Source organism: Coenobita brevimanus, chromosome 55 (assembly GCF_032717465.1).
Source record: "Coenobita brevimanus isolate Jiangsu-jjx chromosome 55, ASM3271746v2, whole genome shotgun sequence".
Lineage (NCBI taxonomy): Eukaryota > Metazoa > Arthropoda > Malacostraca > Decapoda > Coenobitidae > Coenobita > Coenobita brevimanus.
Window position 1 is genome coordinate 28,413,432 of NC_137008.1, and position 24,753 is coordinate 28,438,184.

At 41.2% G+C, this 24,753-nt stretch overlaps 1 protein-coding gene across 1 annotated transcript; it reads right to left on the reverse strand.

Moving 5' to 3' along the window:
• Positions 1–1,417: 1,417 nt before the first annotated feature.
• On the reverse strand, positions 1,418–11,505 carry LOC145401285 (uncharacterized). The gene is made up of 5 exons (XM_080273613.1): positions 11,456–11,505; positions 10,865–11,248; positions 7,839–10,274; positions 3,101–3,501; positions 1,418–1,476 (listed from the first exon to the last, which is right to left on the reverse strand). The coding sequence occupies exons 1-5, from the start codon at positions 11,503–11,505 to the stop codon at positions 1,418–1,420; spliced, it is 3,330 nt and encodes a 1,109-aa protein (XP_080129739.1).
• Positions 11,506–24,753: the final 13,248 nt, after the last annotated feature.

Genomic DNA, 24,753 nt, shown 5'->3' on the forward strand with positions numbered 1-24,753 from the left:
TAATGTACCCAAATCATCTGAAAAACACATCACCAAAGTTAAAAAATGTATCCTGGACATGATTAATATTTTCATAATTGACAGTTATCAAGTTCATTTGTTCAGAAGCCCTCTTGCCTAAAATTGGTGTGAACTCTTGCTCTACCACAATAAATTCAACACTGTACTTCTTCTTGTTCTTAACATTGGTTATGATAATTCTACACTTCCCAAGAGGCTTCATCTTACTAGAGTTCCAAATGAACAGAACTGTATTACAGGGCTCAAGTTGAACATTGGGTATTAAGTGTTGTGGAATAATATTCACACTGGCTCCACAGTCTACCTGAAATCTTGCCCGTTGACCACCTACTACCATGGTTGTCATAATCGACTTTGACGCCTCATTGCTTGACTTTGACGCGATGTTCATGATGTACTGGATGTCCTCTTGGTCGCTGTCATCCCCTTGGATGCTGTTGTCCTCTTGGATGCTGTTGACCTTCTTTAGCCTCTGCTTGTGTCCTCTGTGTGCTGGCTTGGACGTGGATGTGCACCTGCTAGCGTGGTGGTTCTTGTTCCCGCAGGCTGAACAAGTTTTACCATAAGCTGGGCACATTTTCTTCTCCCAAACATGCCAATGGCCACAGAACTTGCACTCTTTAGCCTGCCTTGGTGCTGTCCTTGTTCTCGGACTCCGATTGGTTCTAGCTGAAGCTTCTTGAGTTGAAATGTTTTGGCTCACGTTCGCAGACTTCTTTAAGGTCATCTTGTTGACTGATTCCCCATTCTTGCCATGGAAAACTGCCATCTGCTTCCTTGATGCCTCATAATCAACACAAATCTTGACAGCTCCAGCAAAGGTTAGGTCTTGTTGCTCAAAGAATTTGTCACGAAGGGCATCATCCCGGCAACCAAATACAAGCTGATCTCTCAGGTCATCATCTCTTCGTGCTCCATATTCACACTCCTTACATAAATTCTTCATTCTTGTAATGAATGCATCCAACGATTCTCCTGACTGCTGCACACAATTTCTAAACTTGTATCTGACAGCTAGTATATTCTTCCTGGGAGCAAAATGATTATCACACTTCTCGAGTACTGTCTTGAGGACTTTTGCTGGATCTGGCTCATCACCTACAACTTCAGGAAATTCAAATGAGTTATAGAGCTCAAGCAGTTCATCTCCTCCAAGAGTTAAAAGAAGTGCCACTTTCTCCTCCTCAGATCTCTTTCTCAAACTTCCAGCTATCAAACAGAGCTCAAACTTTTGCTTAAACAATTTCCAAGCATGCTCAGTGTCACCTGTTAGGGTTAGCTTCTGGGGTACTGCTAGTGTTGAAGACGCCATCTCATCGGCTGCCTTGCTGGTCACCCTCTTCTCTCACCTCAGGTCTTCACTATAGCTGCTTGATTAATTCACACACTCGTCGGCTCACATGCTCTGCTGGGTCTTGTAGATCAGTTTACCGCTGCCACCATGTTTGAATAATGCTTTTGGAGGCCATAAAACATAGTTAGGAGTGATGGACACACGGGCTGGTTGCTTTAGCGGTTTAATCCTCAGAACGCAAGCCGTCGGTTACAGTGACAAAGTTTGTTGGTGAACATACAGAAAACGTTTCAGGGGAAACTTGTGTAATGATGAATGTTGTAACTTACATTAAACAATGGATATTGTAACATCCTTTCCCTTTTATAAAAGCAACAATTCAAAGACATCAGAAACATGACTGAGTTGAAATCAAATCACTACAGTACTGTACAACTAAAGAATCAGCTGCCACTTACATAATGAAATAAACATCACACTTCAATAATACATAAAGAAATACCTTCACAACTCAGTTCTGTATTGTAACATAAGAGTTTAATGTGATACTGGTACTCACACTACTGTATTGTACACTAATTAAGTCTTATCTAGAACATAATCCTTATATCTAACTGGAAGTATATTTCTTGTGGCTCTTTGACTATATCTGCCATGCTTACCATTCTCTCTGCTTTCTCCCAAGGTGGGACTCTCATTCCCTTTATCAGTGATATAACTATCACTTGTTACATTTCTCTCTGTGGGACTCTCACTTGTTACAACACTCTCTTTATGTCTTGGGTTAGTTTCTTTCGCTTCATCATACTGACCTCTCTCATTAGACTTCCTTAAGTGTTGGCGATTACGTCTGTAAATGCCTGAGTCAGTCATCACATCATAAGATCTTACATCAACCTCTTTCATAACAGTTCCCTTCTTCCACACAGTCACCTAAGTTAGTGGGCTTAACTCTTACAACATCACCTTCCCTTAATCGCTCCAATTCTTTCGCTCCTCTATCATAATACCATGCACTTTTAATATTCTTCAGTCGTTTCTTTTGCTTTTCTAGTGCCACATCAATACCATGAGGTTTCAGCAAATTGTTTGACATTGGTAACAGGGTTCTTGTCCTCCTGCCAAAGTTTCTCTGGGAAGGGCTCAAGTCCATATCTTGACTCGGTGTATTACGGTAATCAAGGATGGCTAGGTATGGATCTTTCCCACTAGACATTGCCTTCAATATTAAACTTTTAGCAGTTTTAACAGCAGATTCAGCCATAAAATTGGACTGAGGGTACTTAGGACTACTTGTCTTATGTTGAAAGTCATACTGCAATGCAAACTGCCTAAATTCCTCACTGGCAAATTGAGTACCATTGTCACTCACCACTACTGTCGGAATGCCATACCTTGCAAAATGAGATTTAAGTTTCTTAATTACTGCACATGATGTTGTGGAGTTTAGTACATCGATCTCCCAAAAGTTACTAAAGTAATCTACAGTTATCAAGAAGTTTTGGTTTCTCAGTTCGAAAAGATCCACACCTACTCTCTCCCATGGCCTACTAGCAATCTCATGAGAAATAAGAGTTTCTTTCCTTTGTGAGTTACAATACTTAGCACATACTTCACACTGAGACACATACTCCTTGACTTCTGCATTCATGCCAGGCCAATACACGCACTCTCTGGCTCGTCTCAAACAACCTTCTACTCCAATGTGAGATGAATGAATAGCATCCTTAATTTCTCCTCTCATCTCCATGGGTATTACAACTCTCTCTCCCTTAAAAATTAAACCATTCTGGACTGAAAACTCATCACGAGAACAGAAGTAAGGCACTAGCTGGTATGGCAATTCATCTTTAGTTTCTGGCCACCCCGCTATGATAGTTTCTAAAAGCATCACCATGGTCTCATCCCTCTCAGTTGCTTTCCTTATTTTCTCAAGACGCTCTGGTCTAATGGAAAGTAATGATACCATGTTGACTGCTTCAAATGTCTCTCCACCTTCATTTTGTGACAGATGAGCTCTAGAGAGAAAGTCAGCCACATGCATGTCTTTTCCTGGCCCATAATGTAATTCAAAATCATACTGCTGAGCCCTCAGCAACATCCCTTGGAGTCGCTTTGGTGCGTGATCTAGAGGTTTCTTTACTATTGACTGAAGGGGCTTGTGGTCACTCACCACTTTCGTTACTCTGCCAAAAGTGTACTGGTGGAATTTAGTTAACCCCTACACCGCGGGCTTGCTTACCAATTACTTGCGTGTCCCGCGGGGTTATTTGGGCTCCGACAGACTCTCAAAAAATATTTGCTAAAAATCAGTTATTAGTCCTAGAATAATAAAATTATATATGCTTATAGCACATACCTTCAGCTTTCTCCTGGAATGATTGCTGAGCCTTCGTCAGTTTCCGTAGGACTTGTGGAGACCTCTGAAGTAGGGTAACTAAGTCTCCATTTTACACTTCCCGACAACCCGTTATATGATTACCACAGCCAGATACAAACACTATAAACACTATTCTACCATTTTCAAGTAGTTTGGGATCCGTACTAAAAAAAAAAACAGTGTGAAAGCAATGGAAATTACGAGCGCGTCTGATCGCCGCACTTGCGCTAGTTCGCTCTAGGCACTCTGTCATTTATTATTCATAAAACCCCTCACACTTTATATTTCTATTACTATATCACACTTATATATATCTGGAGTCTTTCTCCATAAGTTTCCTTCAGTCGTATTATTTTATTGTCACTGAAGTCATTCTATTTTTCAGTCAGTAAAATACGTAGAGAGCCACGGATTCACTCTCACTGTTATAACATAAATTATTTGTACTCATATTCTTATATTACTAATTACTTACATTACTATTTACATTTTCTATTCTATTTTCAATATTTACCCTTCTATTTTACTTACAATATGTTATTCACTGTCACTTTCAGTAAGATGAAACTATAATACACTGTTCAATCATATGAACTGAACATCCATTGCTTTCACCTGCTATTTACACATTATTTACACATTATTTCCAAATTATTTCCAAATAATTCTGCTTCCACACTTGCACTGTTAGAACTGCTTCTGGCTGTGATAATCGAAGAAGCAGGTTACACAGAGGGGAACCTGGCATTCAGCGCACTGCCAAGAGGTGCGTTTATGCTCAGGTGTGCGGCGTGTGGTATGCGCACATACCTGACACCTGCGAATCGCAGCCTTCCTTTTCCCTGTGGCAGGCATTAGCTAAAGTCTGTGCCGATCCATATACGCCCTCTGCTCAAGTCGGTCGGGAAGTGTAACTGGATGGCGCCTTGGAGTTGCTGCTTGCACCTTACCATATTTTTCCAGCAGCTGCTGGACACAAGTCCTGGCGAACAACCTCAGGGAGAAGGATTTGGGTGGCTTTACCTTCATCTTGTACAGGATGAAGGCGTTCAGCATCGTCATATCTATGAGATGCAGAAAAACTTTCCTGTACCACCTAGTATTCTTCCTGAGGCAGTTGATCTCACCAATCATCATGTCGGACTTGTCCACCAGCCGCATGTTTATATTATAGTCCAACACAGCATCAGGTTTCATCACAGGTTCGCCTGTCCTATGGTCGACCTTCCTACTGTCTCTCATCTCCCCCTTATGTACGGTGGTGAGCATGTGCACGACTCTCTTGTCATGCCACCGTATTGCCAGCATCTTCTCAGACTTGCGTAGGTGCACGTCTCCTCGCTGCGAGTTTCCCGCCTCTGGGAATTTGGGGAAGTTGGCACGATTACTTTTCACAGTGCCGCAGGAGCCAATGCCGTGCTCAGAAAGGTATTTGGCAAGTTTCGGTGCTGTATAGTAGTTGTCTGTATACAGCACATGATTCCCACCAAAATACTTTTCTAGGAGCACTTTCACTACACAGCCTGAGAAGCCAAGGGGGTGTGTTTTATCGAGATCGACAGTGCTGGCTGAATATATGACGAAGTCAAGGATGTACCCCGTCTTACAGTCGCACAGTACAAAGAACTTAATTCCAAAGCGATGGCGTTTGCTTGGAATGTACTGGACAAACCGAAGACGTCCTCTGAACAGAACCAAGGACTCATCAATGACAACCTTCTGAAATGGGTGGAAGAATGACATGAACTTATCCTTCATTCTGTTCAGAATCTCCCGGATCTTCCAGAGTGGGTCGGTTTGGGAAGGTACATCATTATCGGCAAAGTGCAGGTTTCCCATGATGTTCCAGAAGCGATCTCTGGCCATTTACTTGTTGAAGGTCGGTGAGGGTAGTAAGGGGACCATGGACCAGTATTCTTCCAACTCATGCTTCTTGGAGTGTGGCATAAGAAGCATGAGGGCAAAGAACACATACAGCTCCTGCACTCCCAGCATGGTCCACTGTTGCATCTTGGCTGCACCTGTACCACTAGCAGCACGTTGTGATTCGAACCTGTTGGTCTCATCACATATGTGCTGCATGACTTCGTCATCTAGGAAAGCCAAAAGGTAGTCGACACACTCAGCATTTTCGTCCATAGTGAAGGCAGGCTGAACTCCTGACAAGCTCTCATCGAAAACCAGGTTTTCGGGGACAAAATCTGACCCTTCCGTCCACGCGAAGACGTCCAGGATTCCCTGGCGTGGCGGTGGAGGGATGGTGGTGGTGGTAGTAGAGGTTGGCTGAGAGGGAGGCTTATCTCGGTCAAGGTCACTCGCACTGACCCTAGGTTGCCATACAGCACTAGCAGCCCTTACCCTACTAGCTACACTACTTCTCACTCTCTTAGATCTACCTCTACCTCTACGGCCGGCCTTCACTGTTGATGCTGATGGTGACTCCGACGACGAAGACTCCGGAGATAACTCAGCCGACGATGATGACGAGATGAGTAAAGAGGGGCTTGGGGAACGGGGAGGTGAATGCTCTCGTGACTCATGGCGGGCTGGGTCACGTGGGGGCATTGTTCTGGGGCTAACACGCCGCCTTTTCACTCCCTTCCCAAATTCTTTTCCTTCCTGCACTAAAGGCTCCTTTCCCTTGGAGCTAGACACAGATTCACTGGTAGGAGCACTTGTTGTCGCTGTTTCTGGCACGATAACTTCACCCGGCTCATCACACGATTCACCGGAATCGTCAAAATCGCTGTCCATTATTATCATGGACAATTCAGCAAGTTCTCGTGCCACTGCAGAGTCACTGAGGCCTTTCCTGCTTGCCTCAACACTTTTCTTGGGGGTAGAGGTCACGGGGCCCATTGCAATGGGCGCAGAAGCGGCAGGAATGGCGGGCGCGAGTGCGACATGTTGTCTCTGCAGTGGAGGACAAGGAACTAAATGCCGCGGCTTATCTGAGAAGGGAAGGGTTGACAATGACACTTTAGGCTGACTGCTGCTAACTTACAGGCTAATTTTTTATAGGTAGAAAATCTCGGCAATAAATAAAGAAATAGGTAGTTCCAGGTGAATGTAAATGTCAATTAGGATTCTCCCTTCCTTTCTGATATATATTTTTATTACAGACATCGATTACAAGGCATAAATCAAAGGGGAAATTACCGTGGTAATGTAGCGAATGAATGCACGTGAGGTTTTGTCAGGTGATAATTAGGCAATTTCTGGAGTATAACACTATCACTTACCTGTTTTTTTTTTTGGTATATATTATTGGGTAAAAATATTGGGCATAGGGCTTATTTCAATGGATGAAATCTGTGGAAAAAGAAGGGGAAAATTTCCGTAGCGCAGCGCGGCGTGGGAGGTGAGAGGAGAGGGTAATGGAGGGCAGGTAGGGAGGGGAGTCACGAAGGGGGTAAATTATCTGAGAGGGGAAGGGTTGACAATGACACTTTAGGCTTACTGCTGCTAACTTACATGCTAATTTTTTATAGGTAGAAAATCTCGGCAATAAATAAAGAAATAGGTAGTTCCAGGTGAATGTAAATGTCAATTAGGATTCTCCCTTCCTTTCTGATATATATTTTTATTACAGACATCGATTACAAGGCATAAATCAAAGGGGAAATTACCGTGGTAATGTAGTGAATGAATGCACGTGAGGTGTTGTCAGGTGATAATTAGGCAATTTCTGTAGTATAACACTATCACTTACCTTTTTTTTTTTTTTTGGTATATATTATTGGGTAAAAATATAGGGCATAGGGCTTATTTCAATGGATGAAATCTGTGGAAAGAGAAGGGGGAAATTTCCGTAGCGCAGCGCGGCGTGGGAGGTGAGAGGAGAGGGTAATGGAGGGCAGGTAGGGAGGGGAGTCAGGAAGGGGGTAAAATAGCTAAAATGTCAACAATGGATGGGAGTACAGATAAGATTTGGAGTGCTGACTAGTGTTGGACATTAGCAGTACTGATATATGATACAAGCCACCACTTGAGAGCCCGGGATAATTCAAAATAACACAGAATCACAAAAGTGACGCCCCGCGGTATGATCCATTGTAGCCGAGTGTCACGAAAGTAACGCCCCGCGGTTAAGGGGTTAAAGCAAAGACTACAGCAAGCATCTCTTTCTCAATCTGTGCATACCTAGTCTCAGTGGGAGTTAAGGCACGGCTCGCATATGATATTGGCTTACCATCCTGTAACAAGGCGGCACCCAAGCCTCTCGAGCTTGCATCACACTGAATGACTAATGGCTTATACTGATCATAGTACGCTAACACAGGGGCTGACGTAACTAATTCCTTAACTTTCTGTAGTGCTTTCTCATGTTGTTTTCCCCAATGCCACTCTACCTCCTTGTTGACTAGCTGTCTAATGGGTTCCATCACATCAGAAAGTCTCGGTAAAAACCTTGCCAAGTAATTTACCATACCAGCCAGTCTCTGTACCTCTGCTACACTTTGAGGGGCTTTCAGCTTTGCAATAGATTCTACTTTGTCAGGATCTGCTTTTAGTCCCGCTTTAGAAACCTTATGTCCTAAAAAGGATATCTCTTTACTTCTGAGTTCAGTCTTATTCTTGTTAAGTTTAATACCCTTGATTCTGCACCTTTTAAGCAATTCATGCACATTATCATCATGATCCTGGTTGGCTTGAGCATCATTATCACCTACACCATACACCAGAATATCGTCAGCCACACATACAACCCCCTTTAGACCTTCCAAGGCAGTGTTTAATTTCTTTTGAAATATCTCGCTACTCACTTTCAACCCAAACGGTACCCTTAACCATCTGTACCTCCCTAGAGGTGTTTGGAAAGTTGTGAGAAAACTAGACTGGTCATCAAGCTTACAATGCCAGTATCCATTCTTCAAATCAAACTTTGAGAATACCCTTGCCTTGGATAACTCTGGAAGGACATCATCAATGATAGGGAGTGGGTGTACTTCTCTTTCAAGGGCAATATTTAATGCTTGTGGGTCAATGCAAATTCTGATATCACCAGATTTCTTGGTACCCACAACCATACGACTCACCCATGGTGTTGGTTCTTCAACCTTGGCAATTACTTTTGACCTCTCAAGCTCACTGAGTTTATGACGTACCTCATTCTTAAGGCTAACCGGCACACGGCATGAAGTTACAGTGCATGGGACAGAATCAGGGTTTACTGTCAACTTCACAATACCAGGTAATGTACCCATATCATCTGAAAACACATCACCAAAGTTAAAAAATGTATCCTGGACATGATTAATATTTTCATAATTGACAGTTATCAAGTTCATTTGTTCAGAAGCCCTCTTGCCTAAAATTGGTGTGAACTCTTGCTCTACCACAATAAATTCAACACTGTACTTCTTGTTCTTAACATTGGTTATGATAATTCTACACTTCCCAAGAGGCTTAATCTTACTAGAGTTCCACATGAACAGAACTGTATTACAGGGCTCAAGTTGAACATTGGGTATTAAGTGTTGTGGAATAATATTCACACTGGCTCCATAGTCTACCTGAAATCTTGCCCGTTGACCACCTACTACCATGGTTGTCATAATCGACTTTGACGCCTCATTGCTTGACTTTGACGCGATGTTCATGATGTACTGGATATCCTCTTGGTCGCTGTCATCCTCTTGGATGCTGTTGTCCTCTTGGATGCTGTTGACCTTCTTTAGCCTCTGCTTGTGTCCTCTGTGTGCTGGCTTGGATGTGGATGTGCACCTGCTAGCGTAGTGGTTCTTGTTCCCGCAGGCTGAACAAGTTTTACTATAAGCTGGGCACATTTTCTTCTCCCAAACATGCCAATGGCCACAGAACTTGCACTCTTTAGCCTGCCTTGGTGCTGTCCTTGTTCTCGGACTCCGATTGGTTCTAGCTGAAGCTTCTTGAGTTGAAATGTTTTGGCTCACGTTCGCAGACTTCTTTAAGGTCATCTTGTCGACTGATTCCCCATTCTTGCCATGGAAAACTGCCATCTGCTTCCTTGATGCCTCATAATCAACACAAATCTTGACAGCTCCAGCAAAGGTTAGGTCTTGTTGCTCAAAGAATTTGTCACGAAGGGCATCATCCCGGCAACCAAATACAAGCTGATCTCTCAGGTCATCAACTCTTCGTACTCCATATTCACACTCCTTACATAAATTCTTCATTCTTGTAATGAATGCATACACCGATTCTCCTGACTGCTGCACACAATTTCTAAACTTGTATCTGACAGCTAGTATATTCTTCCTGGGAGCAAAATGATTATCACACTTCTCGAGTACTGTCTTGAGGACTTTTGCTGGATCTGGCTCATCACCTACAACTTCAGGAAATTCAAATGAGTTATAGAGCTCAAGCAGTTCATCTCCTCCAAGAGTTAAAAGAAGTGCCACTTTTTCCTCCTCAGATCTCTTTCTCACACCTCCAGCTAGCAAATAGAGCTCAAACTTTTGCTTAAACAATTTCCAAGCATGCTCAGTGTCACCTGTTAGGGTTAGCTTCTGGGGTACTGCTAGTGTTGAAGACACCATCTCATCGGCTGCCTTGCTGGTCACCCTCTTCTCTGACCTCAGGTCTTCACTATAGCTGCTTGATTAATTCACACACTCGTCGGCTCACATGCTCTGCTGGGTCTTGTAAATCAGTTTACCGCTGCCACCATGTTTGAATAATGCTTTTGGAGGCCATAAAACATAGTTAGGAGTGATGGACACACGAGCTGGTTGCTTTAGCGGTTTAATCCTCAGAACGCAAGCCGTCGGTTACAGTGACAAAGTTTGTTGACGAACATACAAAAAACGTTTCAGGGGAAACTTGTGTAATGATGAATGTTGTAACTTACATTAAACAATTCTCTCTCATTCCCTTTATCAGTGATATAACTATCTTTTGTTACATTTCTCTCTGTGGGACTCTCACTTGTTACAACACTCTCTTTATGTCTTGGGTTAGTTTCTTTCGCTTCATCATGCTGACCTCTCTCATTAGACTTCCTTAAGTGTTGGCGATTACGCCTGTAAATACCTGAGTCAGTCATCACATCATAAGATCTTACATCAACCTCTTTCATAACAGTTCCCTTTTTCCAGACATTGTCACCTAAGTTAGTGGGCTTAACTCTTACAACATCACCTTCCCTTAATCGCTTCAATTCTTTCGTTCCTCTATCATAATACCATGCACTCTTAATATTCTTCAGTCGTTTCTTTTGCTTTTCTAGTGCCACATCAATACCATGAGGTTTCAGCAAATTGTTTGACATTGGTAACAGGGTTGTTGTCCTCCTGCCAAAGTTTCTCTGGGCAGGGCTCAAGTCCATATCTTGACTTGGTGTATTACGGTAATCAAGGATGGCTAGGTATGGATCTTTCCCACTAGACATTGCCTTCAATATTAAACTTTTAGCAGTTTTAACAGCAGATTCAGCCATACCATTGGACTGAGGGTACTTAGGACTACTTGTCTTATGTTGAAAATCATACTGCAATGCAAACTGCCTAAATTCCTCACTGGCAAATTGAGTACTATTGTCACTCACCACTACTGTCGGAATGCCATACCTTGCAAAATGAGATTTAAGTTTCTTAATTACTGCACATGATGTTGTGGAGTTTAGTACATCGATCTCCCAAAAGTTACTAAAGTAATCTACAGTTATCAAGAAGTTTTGGTTTCTCAGTTCGAAAAGATCCACACCTACTCTCTCCCATGGCCTACTAGCAATCTCATGAGAAATAAGAGTTTCTTTCCTTTGTGAGTTACAATACTTAGCACATACTTCACACTGAGACACATACTCCTTGACTTCTGCATTCATGCCAGGCCAATACACGCACTCTCTGGCTCGTCTCAAACAACCTTCTACTCCAATGTGAGATGAATGAATAGCATCCTTAATTTCTCCTCTCATCTCCATGGGTATTACAACTCTCTCTCCCTTAAAAATTAAACCATTCTGGACTGAAAACTCATCACGAGAACAGAAGTAAGGCACTAGCTAGCATGGCAATTCATCTTTAGTTTCTGGCCACCCCGCTATGATAGTTTCTAAAAGCATCATCATGGTCTCATCCCTCTCAGTTGCTTTCCTTATTTTCTCAAGACGCTCTGGTCTAATGGGAAGTAATGATGCCATGTTGACTGCTTCAAATGTCTCTCCACCTTCATTTTGTGACAGATGAGCTCTAGAGAGAAAGTCAGCCACATGCATGACTTTTCCTGGCCCATAATGTAATTCAAAATCATACTGCTGAGCCCTCAGCAACATCCCTTGGAGTCGGTTTGGTGCACGATCTAGAGGTTTCTTTACTATTGACTGAAGGGGCTTGTGGTCACTCACCACTTTCGTTACTCTGCCAAAAGTGTACTGGTGGAATTTAGTTAAAGCAAAGACTACAGCAAGCATCTCTTTCTCAATCTGTGCATACCTAGTCTCAGTGGGAGTTAAGGCACGGCTCGCATATGATAGGCTATCGGCTTACCATCCTGTAACAAGGCGGCACCCAAGCCTGTCGAGCTTGCATCACACTGAATAACTAATGGCTTATACTGATCATAGTATGCTAACACAGGGGCTGACGTAACTAATTCCTTAACTTTCTGTAGTGCTTTCTCATGTTGTGTTCCGCAATGCCACTCTACCTCCTTGTTGACTAGCTGTCTAATGGGTTCCATCACATCAGAAAGTCTCGGTAAAAACCTTGCCAAGTAATTTACCATACCAGCCAGTCTCTGTACCTCTGCTACACTTTGAGGGGCTTTCAGCTTTGCAATAGATTCTACTTTGTCAGGATCTGCTTTTAGTCCCGCTTTAGAAACCTTATGTCCTAAAAAGGATATCTCTTTACTTCTGAGCTCAGTCTTATTCTTGTTAAGTTTAATACCCTTGATTCTGCACCTTTTAAGCAATTCATGCACATTATCATCATGATCCTGGTTGGCTTGAGCATCATTATCACCTACACTATACACCAGAATATCATCAGCCACACATACAACCCCCTTTAGACCTTCCAAGGCAGTGTTTAATTTCTTTTGAAATATCTCGCCACTCACTTTCAACCCAAACGGTACCCTTAACCATCTGTACCTCCCTAGAGGTGTTTGGAAAGTTGTGAGGAAACTAGACTGGTCATCAAGCTTACAATGCCAGTATCCATTCTTCAAATCAAACTTTGAGAATACCTTTGCCTTGGACAACTCTGGAAGGACATCATCAATTATAGGGAGTGGGTGTACTTCTCTTTCAAGGGCAATATTTAATGCTTGTGGGTCAATGCAAATTCTGATATCATCAGATTTCTTGGTACCCACAACCATACGACTCACCCATGGTGTTGGTTCTTCAACCTTGGCAATTACTTTTGACCTCTCAAGCTCACTGAGTTTATGACGTACCTCATTCTTAAGGCTAACCGGCACACGGCATGAAGTTACAGTGCATGGGACAGAATCAGGGTTTACTGTCAACTTCACAATACCAGGTAATGTACCCAAATCATCTGAAAACACATCACCAAAGTTAAAAAATGTATCCTGGACATGATTAATATTTTCATAATTGACAGTTATCAAGTTCATTTGTTCAGAAGACCTCTTGCCTAAAATTGGTGTGAACTCTTGCTCTACCACAATAAATTCAACACTGTACTTCTTCTTGTTCTTAACATTGGTTATGATAATTCTACACTTCCCAAGAGGCTTAATCTTACTAGAGTTCCACATGAACAGAACTGTATTACAGGGCTCAAGTTGAACATTGGGTATTAAGTGTTGTGGAATAATATTCACACTGGCTCCACAGTCTACCTGAAATCTTGCCCGTTGACCACCTACTACCATGGTTGTCATAATCGACTTTGACGCCTCATTGCTTGACTTTGACGCGATGTTCATGATGTACTGGATGTCCTCTTGGTCGCTGTCATCCTCTTGGATGCTGTTGTCCTCTTGGATGCTGTTGACCTTCTTTAGCCTCTGCTTGTGTCCTCTGTGTGCTGGCTTGGACGTGGATGTGCACCTGCTAGCGTAGTGGTTCTTGTTCCCGCAGGCTGAACAAGTTTAACCATAAGCTGGGCACATTTTCTTCTCCCAAACATGCCAATGGCCACAGAACTTGCACTCTTTAGCCTGCCTCGGTGCTGTCCTTGTTCTTGGACTCCGATTGGTTCTAGCCTAAGCTTCTTGAGTTGAAATGTTTTGGCTCACGTTCGCAGACTTCTTTAAGGTCATCTTGTTGACTGATTCCCCATTCTTGCCATGGAAAACTGCCATCTGCTTCCTTGATGCCTCATAATCAACACAAATCTTGACAGCTCCAGCAAAGGTTAGGTCTTGTTGCTCAAAGAATTTGTCACGAAGGGCATCATCCCGGCAACCAAATACAAGCTGATCTCTCAGGTCATCATCTCTTCGTGCTCCATATTAACACTCCTTACATAAATTCTTCATTCTTGTAATGAATGCATCCAACGATTCTCCTGACTGCTGCACACAATTTCTAAACTTGTATCTGACAGCTAGTATATTCTTCCTGGGAGCAAAATGATTATCACACTTCTCGAGTACTGTCTTGAGGACTTTTGCTGGATCTGGCTCATCACCTACAACTTCAGGAAATTCAAATGAGTTATAGAGCTCAAGCAGTTCATCTCCTCCAAGAGTTAAAAGAAGTGCCACTTTCTCCTCCTCAGATCTCTTTCTCAAACCTCCAGCTAGCAAATAGAGCTCAAACTTTTGCTTAAACAATTTCCAAGCATGCTCAGTGTCACCTGTTAGGGTTAGCTTCTGGGGTACTGCTAGTGCTGAAGACGCCATCTCATCGGCTGCCTTGCTGGTCACCCTCTTCTCTCACCTCAGGTCTTCACTATAGCTGCTTGATTAATTCACACACTCGTCGGCTCACATGCTCTGCTGGGTCTTGTTAATCAGTTTACCGCTGCCACCATGTTTGAATAAAGCTTTTGGTGCAGAATCAAGGGTATTAAACTTAACAAGAATAAGACTGAACTTAGAAGTAAAGAGATATCCTTTTTAGGACATAAGGTTTCTAAAGCGGGACTAAAAGCAGATCCTGACAAAGTAGAATCTATTGCAAAGCTGAAAGCCCCTCAAAGTGTAGCAGAGGTACAGAGACTGGCTGGTATGGTAAATTACTTGGCAAGGTTTTTACCGAGACTTTCTGATGTGATGGAACCCATTAGACAGCTAGTCAACAAGGAGGTAGAGTGGCATTGGGGAAAACAACATGACAAAGCACTACAGAAAGTTAAGAAATTAGTTACGTCAGCCCCTGTGTTAGCATACTATGATCAGTATAAGCCATTAGTCATTCAGTGTGATGCAAGCTCGACAGGCTTGGGTGCCGCCTTGTTACAGGATGGTAAGCCGATATCATATGCGAGCCGTGCCTTAACTCCCACTGAGACTAGGTATGCACAGATTGAGAAAGAGATGCTTGCTGTAGTCTTTGCTTTAACTAAATTCCACCAGTACACTTTTGGCAGAGTAACGAAAGTGGTGAGTGACCACAAGCCCCTTCAGTCAATAGTAAAGAAACCTCTAGATCGCGCACCAAAGCGACTCCAAGGGATGTTGCTGAGGGCTCAGCAGTATGATTTTGAACTACATTATGGGCCAGGAAAAGACATGCATGTGGCTGACTTTCTCTCTAGAGCTCATCTGTCACAAAATGAAGGTGGAGAGACATTTGAAGCAGTCAACATGGTATCATTACTTCCCATTAGACCAGAGCGTCTTGAGAAAATAAGGAAAGCAACTGAGAGGGATGAGACCATGATGATGCTTTTAGAAACTATCATAGCGGGATGGCCAGAAACTAAAGATGAATTGCCATGCCAGGTAGTGCCTTACTTCTGTTCTCGTGATGAGTTTTCAGTCCAGAATGGTTTAATTTTTAAGGGAGAGAGAGTTGTAATACCCATGGAGATGAGAGGAGAAATTAAGGATGCTATTCACTCATCTCACATCGGAGTAGAAGGTTGTTTGAGACGAGCCAGAGAGTGCGTGTATTGGCCTGGCATGAATGCAGAAGTCAAGGAGTATGTGTCTCAGTGTGAAGTATGTGCTAAGTATTGTAACTGACAAAGGAAAGAAACTCTTATTTCTCATGAGATTGCTAGTAGGCCATGGGAGAGAGTAGGTGTGAATCTTTTCGAACTGAGAAACCAAAACTTCTTGATAACTGTAGATTACTTTAGTAACTTTTGGGAGATCGATGTACTAAACTCCACAACATCATGTGCAGTAATTAAGAAACTTAAATCTCATTTTGCAAGGTATGGCATTCCGACAGTAGTGGTGAGTGACAATGGTACTCAATTTGCCAGTGAGGAATTTAGGCAGTTTGCATTGCAGTATGACTTTCAACATAAGACAAGTAGTCCTAAGTACCCTCAGTCCAATGGTATGGCTGAATCTGCTGTTAAAACTGCTAAAAGTTTAATATTGAAGGCAATGTCTAGTGGGAAAGATGCATACCTAGCCATCCTTGATTACCGTTCTACACCGAGTCAAGATATGGACTTGAGCCCTGCCCAGAGAAACTTTGGCAGGAGGACAAGAACCCTGTTACCAATGTCAAACAATTTGCTGAAATCTCATGGTATTGATGTGGCACTAGAAAAGCAAAGGAAACGACTGAAGAATATTAAAAGTGCATGGTATTATGATAGAGGAGCGAAAGAATTGGAGCGATTAAGGGAAGGTGATGTTGTAAGAGTTAAGCCCACTAACTTAGGTGACTGTGTGGAAGAAGGGAACTGTTATGAAAGAGGTTGATGTAAGATCTTATGATGTGATGACTGACTCAGGCATTTACAGACGTAATCGCCAACACTTAAGGAAGTCTAATGAGAGAGGTCAGTATGATGAAGCGAAAGAAACTAACCCAAGACATAAAGAGAGTGTTGTAACAAGTGAGAGTCCCACAGAGAGAAATGTAACAAGTGATAGTTATATCACTGATAAAGGGAATGAGAGTCCTACCTTGGGAGAAAGGAGAATGAATGAGAGTCCCACCTTGGGAGAAAGGAGAGAGAATGGTATGCATGGCAGATATAGTCAAAGAGCCAGAAGAAATATACTTCCAGTTAGATATAAGGATTATGTTCTAGATAAGACTTAATTAGTGTACAATACAGTAGTGTGAGTACCAGTATCACATTAAACTCTTATGTTACAATACAGAACTGAGTTGTGAAGGTATTTATTTATTTATTATTGAAGTGTGATGTTTATTTCATTATGTAAGTGGCAGCCGATTTTTTAGTTGTACAGTACTGTAGTGATTTGATTTCAACTCAGTCATGTTTCTGATGTCTTTGAATTGTTGCTTTTATAAAAGAGAAAGGATGTTACAATATCCATTGTTTAATGTAAGTTACAACATTCATCATTACACACGTTTCCCCTGAAACGTTTTCTGTATGTTCGTCAACAAACTTTGTCACTGTAACCGACGGCTTGCGTTCTGAGGATTAAACCGCTAAAGCAACTAGGCCGTGTGTCCATCACTCCTATGTTTTATGGCCTCCAAAAGCATTATTCAAACATATATATATATATATATATATATATATAGACCACAGTACCCTCGTGTCCAAGACAGTAATATTGTCGCCTGAGGGTCCCGTCTGGGATGAAAAACTTTTTGGACCGACACAGGATCTTATGGAAAAAGTTAATATTGTCACAAAATCTTCGAAAAGTGCTCCTAATAACATCAATCTAGACCACTTTTGGCACCAAAACAAATTTCCTCACCTTGAAAGTGTGTGTTTCTGAGCTTATCGCCAGCTTAGTAGCTTAATTATCTCCAGCTTAGTATCCTGAGGTAGATGGCAGCGCTTCAAGCGGTAGCAGACGGTTTCCTAAGCACGGTTACGTAAGAAGAGGCAATAGCCTAGGAGCAAATGCCGAGTGAAACACTCGTTGTGTCCACAATGCTCTGGCGAGAGACTAAAACAAGCCCTGCTCGCTTATCACATGACCAGATGCCAATATTTTATTGGACAACATCACAACCTGGGGACGGGAACCGTGTTGGAACGGGTGAGACCGTCCTAGCTGTATTCTCCTCTGATTTGGACCGTTATGAACAGTTGGTTCCATATTGGACGAATGCAAAACGTATTACAGAAATATTTTGCATTATTATTTATGGTCTCTGTCATGGATGCGAAACGTCTAGACAAACCCGTCTTGGATGTGAAGGCACTGTGTATATACACTCAAACCTCGATTTAAGGGAACTCCATTTAAGGGATTTCGGATTTAAGGGACTCCATATTCTGCCTGAAAAATGGACAAGACCATTTAAAAATGAAATATAATGTCTACGATATACACATTAACCCGCCCCATCCCGACCACTTTTCCACCACTGACTCCCCCCAATCCCGACCATTTTTGGAAAATTTTTTTTTTGGCTAAAACCTCCGCTTTTGTTGAGAAGCATCAAAAATTCATAGAGAAATCGCTCACCTGAGGTTTAAAATACTCGATCCAGGTACCAGTACCTCCTTACCTGACTGGGTTTTCTAACAGGCTGGCACCAAAGAAAACGAGTTCTATGGGAGGATAACTATTTCACACCACTTATAAACGTATTTATATATTTATTTGGTACGAATCTATATGTAGTACGAGAGTATATTGGTTTTCAAGCAGTAATATAGGCATTATAAGCATTGTTTCACTCACTAACTCATCACCATACCTGACCCTTTTTTGCCACATTATCTGATCATCATTTCTGACTGTTTCTTCCTGTAATGCTATGTAAAGTTTGTCCTCCACATTGTCATTGTTGGGGGAATCACTCTGGCCTTGAATTTCGTACCGTGGCATGACATGGCTTTACTGGCCAGGTCACTGATAACAGGTGAATTGCTGAGACAATGGCGTGCAGGGGGGGGGGAGGAGGTCATGCTGGGTAAGGCATTGTCCCTGTCTGGCATCTTGTAGAACAAGGTGTCACGTGTATACATACCAAAAATCACTAGCGAAAATTGAAAATTGTGGAAATTAGAGACCTTGCAATTGATTCGCGTTTATGTACGTCAACGGGATTGGCAGTGACAAAACGTGTGGACGTAAAAGAACGTCGACGGGACGCCACGGGTTAATTTGTTTCTTTATACATTACTCATAAATTAATATTCATAATCATATAAATAAGTGAAAGTCGTTGCATTTCACAATAAGATTGTCTTTATTATGTGGTAAAACAATTGACATTTTCAAGTAAGGGGCAAGTTGATTCCCCATTTAGTCCCTTTAATCAAGGTTTATATATATATATATATATATAGAGAGGCATAAAGGTTTTAGACCAGATAATGAAGGTAATGGAGAGAGTTCTAGAAAATATGATTATAGAAAGAATGAATATTGATGAGATGCAGTTTAGGTTTATGACAAGCAAAGAGACTACTGATGCCATATTCATTGTTCAACAGCTTCAGGAAATATATATTGGAAAGAAAAGGGAACTTCACTTTGTTTTTGTTGATTTGGAAAGGGCCTTTGACAGTCCCTAGAGAGGTGGCAAGGTGGACTAAGAGAAAGCTTGGGATCATGGAGTGGTTGGTTAGGGTCATTATGGGCATGTATGTGGGTGCTCACACTCAGGTAAGGGTGAATGGTGATTTGAGTGATGAGTTTTCCTTGAATGTTGATGTGCATCAGGGGTCAGTCTTGTGTGTGGTGTGTTGGGGGGAGCATGTGGAAATTACCAGGCGTGAAAGGATTGAACTTGCTGGTGAGCCTCCTGAGTGTGTGGCAGAGATTTTTTATTTGGGAGACATGTTATATGCTGGAGGTGGGGCTGAAGCAGCTCTGTGGCTAGAGTGGGAAGTGCTTGCAAAAAGTTTAGGGAGCTGTTGTTGCCTCTCCTGACATTGAGAGGGCTCTCCCTCCATGCCAAGGGATCTTTATATGCGCCATGTATTAGGAATGTAATACTGTATTGGGGTGAGACCTGGACAGTAAATGAGGAGGATAATTGCAGGCTCAAATGTACAGAAGTGGCAGTGATTAGGTGGATATGCAGTGCATCCTTGAGTGCAAGGCCTGGGGGGACTAGGTTTACGATGGAGGAGTTGAGAGGTAGGATGGGGCTGGAGTGTATTGGTGTTGTGACGAGGAGAGATGGAGATGGTTTGGACATGTGGAGAGGATGTGGTGTGATAACTGGGTGCAGAAAATGAGAAGTGTTAATGTTGGGTAATGAGAGGTAGGCTGAAAAAGACCTGTGACGAGGTCACTGTGTGTGACCTCAGGGTTATGGGACTCTTGTAAATTGGGGAACTACCAGAGATCGAGCAGCATTGAGAGCCGCCATTAAGTGACGAAGGCTGACGCATGCAAGCATGTTAGAGCCTTCAAAAAAAAAAAAAAAAAAAAAAAAAAAAAAAAAAAAGATTGTGTGATTGTAATCATATTAATAAAAAATAAAAATATATATATAAATATTTTTTTTCAACATTAACCCATCACGTCCGGTGGTTGTTTTCACCACCCAAACCACCAGAAGGTGTTTTTCTTAAAAATCACTTTTATTTAAATCATAATTTCTCAGCTGAAACTATAATATTATAGTATATTGTAATATAATGCTATAATCGTAATAATAATAATACAATAACAATAATACTACAAAGCACCAGATCATTTATACATGACCCCCGGACGGCCCCGGAAAGACATGTATACATATCACCCTGACAGGATGGGTAAGCCGATAGCCATGGGTCACCTCAATCCAGACACCCAATTCTCACAGTTTCATGGAAAGAAAATGACTGATTGCAAAAATAACTGTGATGTTTATTCAAGGATAAAATAATATAATAATAATGCTGATACATTTATACATAATCTAATGAACATTTGAAACCATTACTACAAAATTCAACATGTAAAAATGGAAAGTGACAGTTGAACAATGAAACAAGAGTATAAGGAAAATAAATAATTGATATACAGTATATATATATATATATATATATATACACTGTACTTTAAAAAAAAAATCTTCCAATCCAGAGGCACCTAATAAACTAAATAACAGTGAGGAGAAATGAAATGCTTAGTTATGCTGTTTGTATAATGTTAAAAAATTAATGCAGACGTACAGATATCAACAGAGGACACCAATAATCTTGAGCATGGATTAGATTTTTTTTTATTCATTTGTTTTTCCTTCCTCTGTTCCGTTTAAAAAAAAAAAAAAAAATGCCGAATGTTTTAATTAACACAATAAGCAAGTACAACTTTTTGAGATTACATTAATAAAATATCAGGCAGATAAAGGCATAAATAATGGTAGGGGAAAAAATAATTTAGCAACAACTTTGGCCGTGCTAAACACCACTCCTGCACTGCAGCGCAACCATAAGATAATTTCCTTTTACGGTACGTTTAACTGACCCAAATTGTCCTACAGTAAATGTTTATATACAAAAATGTAGCTAATGAAATATCCTAAAACTCTTTCTCAGTAACAATTACCATAAAACATATATTTCTATGAGAAAACGTGAAGGAAGGTAAAAACATCAATTTATATTTGCCGAACATTTTCATCAACACCATAAGCAATGCAACTATTCAAGATTACATGACTTAAAAAATCAGGCAGATAGAGGCATAAATAAAGGCAGGGGAAAAATAATTTAGCAACATCTTTTTTTTCATTCATCATTCATTGCCAGACGCCATGTATCCCAAACAGGGTGGCCAAGGGCTTAGAGTTAATTGTTTTACAGGGAGGGGCACTAATCCTCCACCAACCCCACTTGACAAGTAGGGACAACTTTTGCCGTGCGAAACACCGCTCCCGCACTGCATCGCGACCATAAGATAAATTTCGTTTTGCAGTCGTAAAACTGACCCAAATTGTCCTTCAGTAATTGTTTATATTCCAAAATGTTGCAAATGAAATATCCTAAAACTCTTTCTCAGTAACAATTACCATGAAACATGTATCTCTATAGTGGTAGGTGGTGGCGACCATCATCCACTCACTTGATGTAGTGCTGCCTACTTCCTTAGCCTTTATCTTTTTTTTTTTTTTTTTTTCTGTGCCTGCCCTCCTCTCTTTCTATTTCTACCATCTTTCCTCTCACTTCTTATTGCTTTTCTTTCCTTTACAGGTGGCTTTACATTGAGTGACAAGCCAAATGGTTTCCTGTAAGCCAAGAAACCATTTAGGCTACAAGGCTGGGTGGTAACCATATAACAAAACCATACGTGTTCCCTAAGTGTCAACAAGTGGGTTGGTGAAGGGTTAGTGCCCCTCCCCGTAAAACAAATAACTCAAAGTCAATGGCCACCCCTTATGGGATTGTAGCATCTGGTAATAAATAAATATATATATATATACAGTATGTATATATATATATATATATATATATATATATATACAGTATATATATATATATATACAGTATATATATATATATATATATATATATATATATATATAATTGGGGTTGGTGGAGGATTAGTGCCCCTCCCTGTAAAACAATTAACTGTAAGCCATTGGCCACCCCATCTGGGATACATGGCATCTGGCAATGAATGAAAATGATATATATATATATATATTTATGTATGTATGAGAAAACGCAAACAGAAAATAAAACCGTAAATTAGCGCATAATTTATGTTCGCCGAATGTTTTTTCAGCACCATAAGCAAGTACGACTATTTGAGATTACGAGAAATAAAAAATCGTGGAGATAGAGGCAAAACTTAGGGTGTGAGGATAAAAGGTTTAAGAAATACCACAAGAGCAGAAACGAGGGGTACTCCCAGCACTCGTCCAAGGCCATGCCGGCCCACATCCTTAGTACTTGCCTGCGGTTAGATGCACCCTGCATCCTCCATTAACAAGAGGGTTAATGGAGCATCCACTCACTGCATGGGTAGGTCCTGCATGGGCAACTGCTTACATGCAGTACATGGGTATGCTTGTCCAGACAAACCATAGACTTAACAAATCCCTCCCTATCCCCTGAAATGAGGATGGTGAACTGCAGTAGGAGGGCAACTTCAGCCTACAGTCCACCAGGTACACATTCAGATGAGCCTGGGGTTGCAACTACTACAACAAAAACTATTACTATCCTGGCACTTGATCCTTGAGACAGGTTATTTGGGGAATGAGAGTTATTCTTCATAAAAATCATGCATAACTGAACAACCAAAATGTACTTGTAAAAAGAAAAATATTTGGCCCAATGAAATCTAAATTCCCTAAAATCTGCAGTAAACTTACTTTTCATCAAAAGAAATATACTCAAGTGTACTTATAACATAGATATGAATTCCGTTTTGGAATGAAACCATAAATCTGAATGAAAAAAAAAAAAGATCTTGAAATGGAAAATAAAAACAGTTACTCATACGAATCTCTCATGGCATTATATGCAGCAGAAGCACTTTCCAAAAATGAATCCAATTTATGAAATGATTCCAGCATCCTTTCTCTGCCTGTTTCCAATAATTCCTTCTGTTTTTCTAAAATCAAAATTTTTTTGTTGATGTTCTAACATCTTGGCCTCATGTTCTTTCCTTTGCCACTCATGGGCCCCCTTCATTAGAGCAGTCCTCAGTTCATGATGTTGCTCCTGCCTTTCATTACAAGAAGCATATTCTTCATTCAGTCTTCTTGACCTACTGGACTGTCGGGCACTTGTCCGAGGAGTGGTGAAAGTGAAGAGAGGCGGGGAAGGTGATGTTGGGGGAACAGTAAAAGGACTATTAGAGGAAGTACAAGGAGTTACATGGGAAGTGTCTGTTAGGGCAGGTTTGGGAATACTGTATGGAGCACATAAAATGGGGGTTGTAATAGTGCTCCCCAAGTGTTCATAGGGATGACTGACAGGAGGTACAAATGAAGTGGATGGCATGTTAAAGAGGGTGGGCTGTGAGAAAGTAGAAGAACTAGAAACAGGGGTACTCGCCTGGGGGTAAAGAGTAAAGGGAGGTACAAATGAAGTGGAAGGAAAGTTTGACTGAATGTTCACAGAGCTGGAGGATGGAAGGGCAGAGGAGGAAGGCTGCTGGACACATGCCACACCTGCAATATGAGGAAAGAAATCTCACATATTGTTGTTCATCTTCCTGTGACCCAATTTCATTTTTATAAAAGCTGCAGGACATGTGTGCAAGAGAAGGAACAAAGTAATATATCCAAAATGTTTATACTGTGCAAGATTATGGACAATGAAATACATGATTATTGTTTACACATGGTGCTGAATAAGTTACGGTATCTTTATATCGTATGCATACAATTGATAAGCTTTATCACTGTTAGTCTGTGGTTGATAAAAAAAAGGTGGGGGGGAGGGGGTTTTCTTGTGCCATGTTTTGCTTTAATTTCTAAAGGCAATCTGGGTGCTGAAGAGAAATATTCAGATGTTAGCACCAACATAACCCAGCAGCAGTTATACAAACATCCTTCAACTCCACTCTAATCCCTCAAAGAATGTTGGATTAATGCAAGAGATGGGTAACTTCAGCATATATTCCACCCTGGTCACAATTCCAATGATGCCAGAGTCTGAAGCCTACTCAGTTAACAGTCCATCTTCTTACCACATCCAATTATGCCTAAATTTGAAGCCTACTCAAATAACACTACACCTTGATAACATTTCAGATGAATCCTGACTTTGAAGCAAACTCATTTAACAGGATATACTTTAGGACACAACAATGTCAAACATTTATTTTCTTTCAGATGTCAGAGTAGTTCCAGCAGCATGCCAATTTGTCATTCAGTCACTTAAGTGTTTTCAGAAATAAGAGTACTTCATTCAGGTTGACCTGAGCACAGCCTATTGTTTTCATAGATATATTACCTTTGTACTAAACAATAACTGCAAGTCACTGAAATAAAGGAAATGGACCATGAAATTCCAGTTGCCCACTTTATCAATGACAGTAGTACAGTACAGTTGTTACATGCCAAAAAATTGGCATATAACTGAAACCAAGCATGAAAATGCACATTACAGTACTATGTACAGTA

Bases quoted from the DNA above. Each gene is read 5' to 3' on its own strand.
- LOC145401285 (XM_080273613.1), bottom strand. From the start codon at position 11,505: ATGAATGCAGAAGTCAAGGAGTATGTGTCTCAGTGTGAAGTATGTGCT. The intron at 10,275-10,864 runs GTATTATGATAG...TTAATCAAGCAG, and splicing joins AAGAATATTAAGAGTGCATG to CTATAGTGAAGACCTGAGGT. The intron at 1,477-3,100 runs GTTTAATTTTTA...GGCCTCCAAAAG, and splicing joins TGAGTTTTCAGTCCAGAATG to CATTATTCAAACATGGTGGC.